Genomic DNA, 12,829 nt, shown 5'->3' with positions numbered 1-12,829 from the left:
GCACAGTATTCCAAGTGAGGTTTCACCATGGGCAATATTACCTCCCTCTTCCTATGCAGCCAAGCATCTCGCTGGCTTTTGCCATCACTTTATCTACTTATTTGGTCTCCTTAAGATCATCAAATACAATTACCCCTAGATCCTGCTCTTCTTTCAAGTTTAGAAGAATTTCGCCTCCAATACCGTACCTCTCTCTTGGATTTTTGCACCTTAAAATGCATTACTCTGCATTTTTTAGCATTAAATCTTAGCTGCCAGACCCTAGACCATTCTTCAAGCTTTGCTAGATCCCTCATGTTTTTCACACCTTCCTGGCTATCTACTCTGTCGCAGATTTTGGTATCAGCAAAAAGACAAACCTTTCCCAACAATTCTTTTATGTTGCTTATGAAAATGTTGCAAACAACCTGTCCAAGCTACTTGAGCAGCTTGGGTACGCTAGGGGGGGGGTCAGGTATGTCCTCTTGTAAGTAGGAAGGGATGAAGACTAGATCATGCATATTTTAAATTTAGGGGTTATACCTATGACCTCCATTCCCACAGCTAAACTATCCCCCCCAAGAAGTCCTTTAAGGTACCCCAAAACTGAAAAAAGATAGGAGGGATAAATGTCATCAATCTGTAATTTGTCATCTGGGCACTGTATACACACACACAATCTACACAACAACACAAACACAAAAACACTAATACTTCTGCATGTGTCTACACTAATTACATTTGCTGTGGACTATCTTATTTTTTGTTTTGTTACTGTTTTGATTAGCCTGTAGTGTTTTGTTTATGTATGTCTGTAGTTTGATTTTATGTATGTTTATTGTTATCCACTGAGATCTGTGGATCAGAAGAATCTAAATTGTTTAAAAAAATATATATAAATGTTACTTTGGGTACAGTCAGCTAGGAGTTGCCCCTTTGTTAAATATGGGATGTGCTATGGGTGCCCCTACCAAATGAAGACTGCGTGTGTACATACAAGTTTTAATAAATTTATTGTTATTCCAAAATGAAAGCTTTTTCACTGCTTACTCGTCTGCAAGCAAATGCCCACTGCATTTTAGTGGAATGAACTTTATTTGTAGGTATCCTTTTAGTGGACAACTTTTAGAGTCATTTATCACGTTAAACAGCAATCTAGGCTGGCAAATTGGCCTGTCTAAGAGCTGCCCTCCTCCAGAACAGCTAAAAAGCATGTGTGGGCTTCACAATATTTTTGGCTGCATTTAATAAAGGAATGCACTCAGGTCGTATGCATGCAGAATGGAATTTTCAAAATATGCATGCCTTCTCCCCTCTGCCCCCCACCCCCCTCCGCTCCCAAGTCCGCAGAAAAAGGAGGTGCACAGTCCATGGGTACTTTTGTCATTGGATATTTACTTTTAAGTGAAGTTTCAAAAGGAAACACACAAAACTATGCCCGTAGTTTTCTTTGAGGACTACCTACCAGGTCTGCAGATACAAAGCTTACCAGTGGACTTTGAACTACCCCCCCCCCTCTATTTCTTGTCTTTTTTCCCCCCACATTTATTATTGCAAACCCTGCTGCACAAATCAGACTACAAATAGCCGGTCCCACATTATGGAACTCCATGCCCCTTGACCTTAGACTCCAGAGCAATCAAACTTTTCAAAACCCAGCTCAAAACCTGGCTTTACATACAAGCCTTCAAGAAAGAAAACTGATGCGGGCAATGAAGTTAAAGTTATGCGGCATAAAGCACCGAATGCCTAATTTTATAAATCCTTACTGAATTATTTCAACATTTTTTTTTTTTTTTAACTGTAGGCAACCTTCAGGATATACTGCTAAGAAACACTTAAGCCCCCTAATAAACGCCTTATTGTTACCGACCCATATTTTTTACTGCTGCCCTATTCTAAACTGTTGTGATGGTGAATAACTTAATGACGGTATATAAAATCTCTTAAATAAATAAATAAGTTTTGTTTTTAAAGAAAAAAAAGGACAAAAATGTAGCACGATGGATAACTATTTACCTTTTCAAAAGTAGCCAGCAGCACATGGGAATGGCCGCTGTGCTCTGCAAGAGACAAAGTGTGACATGCTTGAACATTAAAATATCATGGCTTGCTCCTATAAAACAACAAGTGCATCTCCTCACTGCTTAGTCATCTGAAAAGTATAAGAAAAGGACAAGACTTTGTTGGTCAGCAAAAAATAAAAATTACATTAAAAAGGATGCAATCATGCCATATCACAGCTCCAAGATACCGGGCAGAAAACATGGGCACGGAATGGTAGGAAGACAGGAGGTAAATTTTAGGGATTTTTTTTTTTTGTTTCCTTCCTCTCCCAAATGGATGGAGGCTACTGCATGGCCACCTTACAGAGTCAAGCTACACAGCTTGGCCAGCGTATGGGTCTGGAGGTAGGTCTTGAGAGTCCTATAATAAAATGATAATTCTGAGTTAATGCAGCACCCGCTCAGCCAACCAGGATCCAAACATCTTATAATTTAGTATTCTGGAAACCTTTCTGTTGCTACCTTTTGGGTAGATGCCCTAGAAATCACATTTCTGGTGCCAGGGAAGCATGAAAATGTACTGACTGAAAGGCCAATGCCCTAACTTTACTGAATTACAGTTGGGCAAATTGAAGCACATACGGATAAGCTATTATAGCATTTATGGACACCCTAAACCAGAGTGCTCTACAGCAAGTGACATTCAGGTGCAAAGAGACACCCTGTGCCAGAGAGTTAAAAATCAAAGTAGGTGCCAGAGGGCATTGAATGAGAAAGCGACTTGTCCAAAGTCACGGTAAGTATCAGTAGAAGAAGTGGACTTTGAACCCTGGTCTTCTGGTTTCCAGTCAGTCCCGCATTCCAATCACTAAGCTACTTGCTGAGCTCACACAGGGTGTAGTAAAGCGCATTTAAACTTGGGTCCCAGGAATTCTCCTAAAATCATAATTTGATACTTGAACCACTAGATGAGGGTTTTCCAAACTCAATCCTCTGGATCCCCAGCCAGCTCTGGATTTCAGTAAAACCACAATATGCAAATTAACCTGTGTCAGACCAGGGGTTATCAACCCAGTCCTCGGGACCCACCTAGCACATCGAGTTTCCAGGATATCTACAATGAATATGCATGAGATTAGATCTGCCTATAATGGAGGTAGGGCATGCAAATATATCTCAAACATATTCACTAAGGATATCCTGAAAACCTGACTGGCTTGGTGTGTCCCAAGGATTGGATTGAGAACATCTATCTTAAGACTAAAGATATGCAAATACAGCTCAGAAATGTTCACTGTGGATGCCCTGAAAACCCGAGACCTGTTTGAGGAACCCAAAGACCAAATTTGGAAACCCTAATCAATGACCATGCTTCCTTTCCTATTGAACAATGCTTTCCAGGGAAAGAAGGAATAAAAGAAAAAATATATTTTAAATCATAATTTCACTGTCCATACCATCTCCTTCATCCACTACAGCGTGCACCACCATGGGGTAAACTTCTCTGTCCAGGTCAAAGGCCAGCTGGAGAGAAAATAGCAAGAAAGTGAAAGAAGACAAAGTAAATATAGGTTTAAAAAAAAAAAAATGAAAAAAAAAAATGTATATATATCAATCAATCAGATATTCAAGAGACATGAGTGGGCCATGTTGACTACGGACTTTTCTAAATAATCTCTAATGTTGTGCAAGTTGCTCCCATCTGTGCTCTTCTCCTCCAATGCCGATTCAAGCCTCTGCACTTTCCATCTTGTGGCACTACGTGTCTGGAACAGCCTTGTTGAATGATTGTCTCTCCCTCCCCCTTCTCTGGCTGTATTCAAGTCTTGCTTAAAAAAAACCCCACCTCTGAGGTTGCTTTTAATTCCAAGAACTCTTAACTCTTCCCGATCTTAGCCCACTCACATTAACTATGTTTCACTGAAATAGTTAAGAGTTTACTAGGAATTTGTCTGGTCTGTTTCAACTAGATTGTAAGCTCCTAGGAGCAGGGATTGTCTGTAATATATGTATCTGTACAGTGCTATACATTCCCGGAAGTGCTGAAGGAACGTTGCGTAGCAGCAGTACAAGTAAATAGCCAGGCCCAGTATAAGAGGGTCAGTGTGTAAAAAAACCCTTAATAGGTATTTCTGTCATGAGGAGTGGCCTCTCAGAGACATATTTAATACCACTACTACTTATAATGTTTATAGTGCAGAGATGTACATAGCACTGTACAATAGGATAAGTATTTGGGTATAATACTTAGCCAAAGAGCTTAGAATATGAGTATCTTAGGCAATGGGAGATAAAAGTGAGTTGCCCAAGAGAGTGACAGTGAGAGAAGCAGGATTTGAACCCTGGTGGGTCCCAGTCCACTGCTCTACCTACAAGGCCTCACCCCCACCCAAAATGCTAGTGAAAAATCCCAAGAGCTCAAATTAGTTTGCCCGGGTATCAAGTTTGTGTCCTCTGCAAAATTTTATCCCTTTTCAAAATTGCGCAAGGAAACAGATTTGCAGGATTTCTTGGCACAATTTCTATTTGTACAGCACTGGAAATTGTACCTTTTTTTTTATATAAACTATTTTTAAAAGCACATAGAACAAGAAAAGGAAATTGTACCCTATTGTGCATGAAATATTACAAATTGGCACAAAGGCAAAATGAATTCAGCTAACAAAATAACTGCAGTTTGACAGATTTGTTTTACCAAACTATTAAACGAGACCCTTATGAAAAAGAAGGGCTTTTTTGGGGGGAGGGAAGGGGAGCAAGGATGGAGGGAGTAGGTGGGGAGACAAAAAAATCTGCATTACAAAATACAAAACCAGGAATTTTATAATGAAAGCTAGTCATTGCTTAAAAAAAATTATCTTAAACTGAAATAGTAAAATAAGTAATTCATAGAGAAGACATCAAAGAAGTGGACACATGCAGCCCAAAACAGATGTCTATATAACAAGGTAACATCACTAGACACAACGCTGATGTTTTCACTGGTACAGACTTGGCTGCAGCCACAGTGTGGGGTTTTTCCCCCACCTCCCCCTGGATTAAATCACACAGTATTCGCACAAATCAGGAGGTGGCTCGATCCGACAGGCTTCTGGTCTTCTTTCAAACTAACCCAACTACGTAATTAAGTGACCTGGGGGGGGGGAGGGGTTATTTACCTCATCTTCCACCCATTCCGAGGGGTCCACTACATGGGATGGGAGGCAGAACTGCTGGCAAACTCCTCGCTTGTAGTGGACTGTTTCGGACTGGAGGCTGCGGTCCTTCGGGAGGTAACTGCCAGTCACACAGGAATAAGATCAGTCTCTCTTGCGTATCATTTTGGATGCATGGCCTAGTGCATACTTGACTACATAAATATCTTTTTTAAGTTTCAATTTTTGGTTTCCTTACATCGCCCCAATTAATTCAGTCTCTGCACACACGCTCCAACTGTTTTGACAGAACCTGCTGAATTCGCGACTGTAAACATTCAATTAAGAACACATCACAACTGTTACGATACAAAATGGTCCTAACTCTTGTTTATGTGCGCGTCAAAGGAAAATTGGTTCTTACCTGCTAATTTTCGTTCCTGTAGTACCACAGATCAGTCCAGACTCCTGGGTTTTGCCTCCCTTCCTGCAGATGGAGACAGAGAAAGTTTAACTGACACTGGCATATAACCTAGTGTGCCACCTGCAGTCCCTCAGTACTGAAGGATAATAGAACAAACATGTATCAATACCCCCTGAACGAGCAGTGGGAAGTGGAAACTTAGAACAGAGAAAGACTGGTCCCATAACAAAATGTGAAGAACTAAACAAAACCTGTGCCACTCTTCAGATTAATTACAAGAACACATCAAGCGGACTCTCCTGAACTCCCCATATCCACCGGGTCGGACTCTGAACTGATCTGTGGTATTACAGGAATGAAAATTAGCATGTAAGAAGCAATTTTCCTTTCCCTGTACGAAGCCAGATCAGTCCAGACTCCTGGGATGTACCAAAGCTTCCCTAACTAGAGTGGGACCGCAAGAGTCCTGCTCAAATCACACTCTCCCCAAAACCCTTGGCTTCTGGGGCCTGAACAACCAAACAATGTCTGGCGAAAGTATGTAAAGACTTCCAAGTAGCCACCCTACAAATCTCTTGTGGTGACACTTGCTGACATTCGGCCCAGGTGGTCACCTGGGAATGAGCAGAAAGAGCCCTTAAGCCCACCGGGACCTGACTCCCCTGACAGATATATGCCGAGCCAATGGCCTCCTTCAACCAGCATGCAATAGTGGACTTTGATGCCTTATGCCCCTTTTTTTTTTTTGCACCACTTCACAGCACAAACAAGTGATCCAACAAGCAAAAGCTGTATGTAACTTTCAGATATCGCAAAAAAGCACGCTTGACATCCAAAAGCCGCAACTCCCTCGCATGAGGCACTGAACCCTCCAAAATTGGAAAAGCCGGGAGCTCCACCGACTGACTTAAGTAAAAAGATGACACCTCTTTCGGCAAAAAGGCTGGAACCATCCACAAAGAAACCCCTGAATCCGTAATTCACAAAAAAGGATCTCAGCATGATAAAGCTTGAAGCTTTGAAATCCTCCTAGTGAAACAAATCACCACCAAGAAAATGACCTTCAACGTAAAATCCTTTATGGTTGCCTGCTTCAGAGGCTCAAATGGCACCGCACACATGCCTTTCAGAACTAAGTTAAGGCTCCAGGAGGGACACAGTTTCTGAACCGGAGGCCGCAAATGTTTCGCCCCCACAGAGAAAAAACACACCACATCTGGATGTGCAGCCAGAGTTGTCCCATGCACCTTGTCCCGGAGACAACCCAAGGCTGCCACCTGAACCATAAGGGAGTTAAAAGACAAACCCTTCACCAAACCTCTTTGCAAGAAAGTAAGGATAACCACTACAGAAGCTTGCATAGACCACCACCTTGCTCCATGCACCAATCCTCAAACACCTTCCAAACCCTCACATAGGCTAAGGAAATGGAAGACTTCCTAGCTTGCAAAAGAGTAGAAGTAACACCCTCCGAGTAACCTTTGTCCCTTAAGCTCTTCCTCTCAAAAGCCAAGCCACCTGATCCGAAAATATGGAACCTTGAGACAGAAGGTTCGACAGATGAGTGAGCCTCAATGGGCCATCTATCGCTAGACTGACCAGATTGGCAAACCAAGGTCTTCGAGGCCACTCCGGTGCCACCAGAAATACATCTCCCGGGTGGACCTCTACGCACCACAATATTTATTTAAATGTATTTATAGACCACGCCCTCCAAGGTTCGGGGTGGTTTATAAAGGTACATTCATAAGAAAAAAAACAAGATGAAATAGGAAAACTAAGAATAAATAAACTAAAATTAATATTAAAAGAATAAATATAAAATAAAACATAATAGAAGCAATAAAAATAAAACAAATGTATATCTAAGACTATATCTTGCCTACTAGCAGCCACGGCGGAAACACATACAGCAGAACGTCCCTCGGCCAAGGAAGGACCAAGGCAACAACTCTCTCTGCTTCTTGCTCTCTTCTGCGACTGAAGAAGCGGATCGCCTTAGAATTTTGTTGAGTTGCCATTAAGTCCATGTGGGGATCACACCATCTGGCACTGATGAGAGCCATTATCTCCTCAGACAGCTCCTATTCCTCGGGATCCAGTTTCTGATGGCTGAAGAAATCTGCCTGCACATTGTTGGCCCCAGCTATATGAGAAGCCGCTAATAGCAGATGCTGCTCTGCCCAGTGGATCAGCTCCCGAGCTTCCTGAGCCACCGTCCGACTCTTGGTACCACCCTTCCGGTTGATATAAGCCACCATTGTGCATTATCAGATAAGATTCTGACAGGACAGCTATGCACAAGGGGGAGAAAAGCCCTCAGCACCAAACGCACTGCTCTCGTCTCTAGGTAATTGATAGACCACAACACCTCCTCCGCCGACCACTGGCCTTGCACTGACCGATCTTGACCATCTGCTTCGCTACTGGAGAGACTGGCATCTGTGGTAATCATCATCCACTATGGGATCTCCAAGTCCACCCCTTAACATAACTGGTGCTGACCAAGCCACCACAAAAGACTGGACATGGCCACTTGCATAAGTGGCAGAGGAAGCTGAAATTGCTTTGACAACGGATCCCACCGGAAAAGCAAGGCCACCTGCAGAGGTCTCATATGCGCAAATGCCCAAGGCACAAACTCCAACGTGGATGCCATGGAGCCAAGAGAACCTGAAGGTAATCCCAGACCCTGGGCACCAGGCTCTTCAACAATCTGTGTACACGCGACTGCAACTTGACTATACACACCTCCCTAGTTTGGTACTGAAGCATGCTCCCAGGAACTCCAACTCCTGAGACGGGATGAGATGACTCTTGGTCCAATTCACTATCCAGCCGAGGGACTGCAAGTGCTGCAGCACTAGACCCATCGCTTGCCTGCATTGAGCCTCCGACTTTGCCCGAATAAGCCAGTATTCTAGACACGGATGTACTAGCACTCCCTTCCTTCCTGAGGGCTACTGCCACCACCACTATCACTTTGGTGAAAGTCCTTGGGCCATTGCCAGCCCGAACAGCAGGGCGCAGATTTGAAAATGCATGCCAAGGATGTTGAACCTCAGAAATCTCTGATGGTCAGGCCAGATGCCTATGTGCAAGTAGGCCTCGGTCAGATCCAGGAACGCCAAGAACTCCTCCTTGCGTACTGCCACAATGACGAAGCGGAGAGTCTCCAAGCGAAAACGAGAGACCTTGAGAGCCATGGGTTTTTTTTTTCAAATCCAGAATGGGACGAAAAGTCCCTTCCTTCTTTGGAACCAAGAAGTAAATGGAGTAACGTTCCTTCCCGCACCCCTCCATGGGTACAAGGACAATGGCTCCCAGGCTCCATAACTGGTCCAGAGTCTGGACCCATCTCTTTTCCACAGAGGCGCAAGGGGAGACCATGAACAGATCTCGAAGCAGATGAGCAAATTCTAAAGCATAATCTTGTTCTATCATGCTTAATACCCACTGGTCCGAAGCAATTGCAGTCCATTCCTCGTAAAACAGAATCAACCGACCCCCCTATAAGCGGGACAGAGGAGTGGACCGGCACTTGCTTCATTGTGCTGACTTGGCTCCAGGGCCACCCTGGTCTTAGCCATCCCTGTTGGGCTTTTGCCCATGAAAGGACTGGTTCCAGGACTGCTGCCTCCCTGAGGCCTGTCTCTGAACACCTGCCGAGGACCTTCCTTGACGAAAACACCTGTTTCCTCAGAAGCAAACACACCCAGAAGAGGAATTCCTCGCACCTCTAGGCTTATCTTCAGGCAACTTGTGAACCTTATTGTCCCCGAGATGTTTTATCAGCTCCTCCAAATCTTCTCCAAAAGGCAGCTTCCTCTTGAAAGGTAGCGCTCTTAGTTGAGACTTGGATGAGACATCAGCCAACCAGTACCTTAACCACAGCAGTTTCCTTGCCGAGACTGCCAACATCATGGTCCTAGAGGACGTCCTGATAAGGTCATACAGCGTATCCATGCCATAGGCTACCACAGCTTCCAGCCACTCAGCCTGTTTCACCTCCCGAAAGGACATGGACCTGTCAGACTGCAGCTGCTGTATCCAATGCAGCCCCACTTGAAGCATGAAACTGCTGCACACCACAGCCTGAATGTTGAGCACTGACACCTCAAAGATCTTTTTCAAATGGACCTCAAACTTCCTGTCCTAAAGATCCTTCAAAGCAGCCGCATCGGCTACCGGAATCATCTTCTTAGTTACAGCCGACACAGAGGCATCCACCTTCAGAACCCACAAGAGTTCCAGGGTGTCCTTGGGCGTGGGATATAATTTATCCATTGCCCAGCTCACCTTCAGGCTGATCTCTGGAATATCCCACTCCCTGATCACCAACTTCTTGATGGACCTGTGAAAAGGAAAAGCCTTTGCTAGGCCCCGTAAGCCAGCCATGTCGGGGTCCACATCCTCCTGATTGGACTCTTCCTCCGGAAGCTTTATTCCTAGTTCCTCCAAAACATAGGGGAGCAGGGGCCCCAACTCCTCCCTGCAGAACAGATGCACCACCTTCAGATCATCGCCGTCCACAGGCAGGCCTTCCCCCGCCCCTCTCTGGAATCCTGCCCCCCCCCGGAAGGATCCATCTGAGGACCAGAACCCGCCGGAATGCCAATATCAGAATCCTCTGAAAGATCGTCCCTCATGACATGCGGCGCGGGCTTCCCATGGGCCCGCCAAACCCTGGTAGCTCCCGGCCGCCCTGCAGTTCTGGATCTCTTCCTGAGCCAGATAAGCCTTGTGAATTAAAGGCACAAAATCCGTTGAAAAAGAAGCAGAACTATCAGAGTCCTCCCCCAGGAGATCTTCTGACCCCCCCCCCCCCCCCCGGGTCTGCATGGGGCTTAATTCGGCTGGGGGCAGTGAAGGAGGGAAATCCCCCTCCCCTTCTATGGCTTCAATCGCAGCAGGCTGCAAATGTGTCCAAGATGGCCGCTCTTCCTGCGCTGACAGGAAACATGTCTGGGGCTTCCCTCAGTGCCTGCACAAGTCCTCCCGACTCACGCTGCTGCTTGGACACCACCCCCCCCACCCACCGCGGGCAAGCCTGAACTGCCCTTTCCCTCTGAGAGGCAGCGGGAGCAGTAGCCGTTTCATGCAAATCGCGTGTGTGAATCTCCACAGCTAGCACACTTCAAGCCACACGTCATGCTCGCGGGAAACCAACACTGGAGAAAAGGAGCACGGGGCAGAGCCTCCTAACACCGAGCACCACTCAGTGCAAGCTACATGCTACCGACAAGAGGCAGCGCCTCTCACTCTCCAGAAAGCCTCTTTTTTTTTTTTTTTTTTTTTTTTTTTAACTTTAACAAGGAAAAACAAGAGGCACACTTCCCTGCTCTGAAGACTGGCAGCAGCTCCTTTGATCCTCCTGGGGCAGAGGGAGATGGATCCACCAGATTTCAACCCCTGGCATAAGGACCGAGCAACTAAGGGTCCCCAACCCCCTGCATGTCCACCTCAAGATCAGGAGGGATAGCCCTACCAGGGCCGGACAATATCCTGGGTGGAATCACCAACTCTTTTTTTTTCCCTTTTTTTTTTTTTTTTTAAACTAAGTCCAAATTGCAGGTTTTGCACATCCACCATCTGCTGGAAACAGAGAAATACTGAGGGACTGCAGGTGGCACACTAGGTTATATGCCAATGTCAGTAAAACTGTCTCCCTCTGCTGGAAGGGAGGCAAAACCCAGGAGTCTGGACTGATCTGGGTACATATAGGGAAAGGCTAATGCAACTCAATATGACTGTTCAAATTATTGTGGTTGTCGTGTTAGTCTCACTCAAATCGGGGGGGGGGGGGGGGGGGGTGTCAATCTGCTCAGTATCTTCCTCAGGTGAAGGCGGCAGCAGAGCTCTTAGGAGTTAGTCACAGACGTACTGAGTTAGACCAATAAAAAAGGCGTCACCTGCACATTAACAAACCCAAACCAAACTTGGGTTGCTTGTGACAGATTACAAAGGAGGAAGTGAGCATCACCCAAAGATTAACTAAATGCAGGTTTTCACTGTTGCTTTACCTTCTTAGTCATGTCTTAACAACAGATTTCTATGTTTATAACATTTTTATTCTGGGGTTTTTTTTGTTTGTTTTTTATTGTTGTCATGATGGATTCTTTTTATGCTGCTGATTATTTGATATGTATTGTTTTATTGTCTTAGTATGCCTCCCCAAACAAACAATGTTTGTTTTGGGTTTTTTTTGGAAAAGCAGCCTGTAAAAGAAAAAAAAAGTGCTACAGTACCATGTGGTTGAATAAATATAGTGATACAATAATCATAATAGTGCTCAAATGACTACTGATTGGAGGAACAGAACACAGCTCTGGAAAGGTAACCTAAACTATTCTGAGCCAGTACCACTACAAGTTTATTTACTGGTAGCACAGGACATGAAGTCTGTTGTCTGTCCATAAAACAATTGTCACATAGGTGGGGTGGCCATGCAAGCCTCTCCCGTGCTGCCAGTGTCTCATGCCTGGCACTGTCTCCCTGCCTCCACCATCCACAGCCTCCTTTTTCAAGCTGCTGTCGCTGGCTCAAATTTCCATCGAAATGTGGCAGTGACTTTCTGGACGTGGGCAACTCTTCACCGGGAACCTGACTTAACTTGCCAGCTCATTTTGCGTGGGCCATTGGGCAGCTTTCGGAGGGAAATGGCTTTTGGTCGCTAGCAGCCTGGGCCAGACATGAACCAGGGAACAACAGGTGAAAGCCTCTGTATATCTACATCAATCCCCCAAGCCATCCAGCTAACCTTATAAATTTAATATATTTAAAGACTTCCAGGAAGTTTGAGCATGCTCGACAAATCCACAGCTGTTGCAGTGCAAATTTTCTTTTATTCTACGCATACTTTATTCACATAATGGAGCTTGCTTAACCCAACAGTTTTATTCTCCAAGTATGGAAAAAGGTTCTTTGTAAACACCTGCTTTTTAACAGTTACAAACCTGTTTTTCTGTGGGTCATCCTACAGTGAAACAGAAAATTGTTTTCTAATTTTAAAAGAAAAAGACAAAAAAAAAAGTAGTTGTAATTGTACTTTTCAGGGGAGCACCTGAAGTGCAGCGGTACAAATTCAGACGTCAAAAGACAGAAAAGAAACCTACAGGTCTGGCAAAGGAGTGCACTGGTTCAAATACTGTACATGCGTTGCCCTGCAGGCCCCAGACCACCCCCAGCTTCACATGCACCTTGCATGCCTCTCACTCCAGGACAAAAAAAACAAAAAACAGAAGGCAGGCAGGAAAATAAGCATCGGAGATGGGAGTGTGGCTTTG

At 44.9% G+C, this 12,829-nt stretch overlaps 1 protein-coding gene across 8 annotated transcripts in view; it reads right to left on the bottom strand.

Moving 5' to 3' along the window:
• The window catches only part of RNF157 (ring finger protein 157), a 186,543-nt gene that overhangs the window by 60,459 nt on the left and 113,255 nt on the right, over positions 1-12,829 (bottom strand). For all 8 annotated transcript variants that reach the window (XR_003856533.1, XR_003856532.1, XM_029600445.1 and 5 more), the window contains 3 exons: positions 5,144-5,261; positions 3,443-3,509; positions 1,999-2,042 (listed from right to left, as the gene is read on the bottom strand). Coding sequence is in view for 6 of the 8 variants with exons in the window: in XM_029600445.1 (XP_029456305.1) it covers positions 1,999-2,042; positions 3,443-3,509; positions 5,144-5,261 (229 nt within the window). In the remaining 2 variants the exon portion in view is untranslated. The remainder of the gene's footprint in view (positions 1-1,998; positions 2,043-3,442; positions 3,510-5,143; positions 5,262-12,829) is intronic.

The sequence above is a fragment of the Rhinatrema bivittatum genome, chromosome 4 (assembly GCF_901001135.1).
Source record: "Rhinatrema bivittatum chromosome 4, aRhiBiv1.1, whole genome shotgun sequence".
Taxonomy (NCBI): domain Eukaryota; kingdom Metazoa; phylum Chordata; class Amphibia; order Gymnophiona; family Rhinatrematidae; genus Rhinatrema; species Rhinatrema bivittatum.
This window is presented reverse-complemented; position numbering and strand designations above follow the sequence as displayed.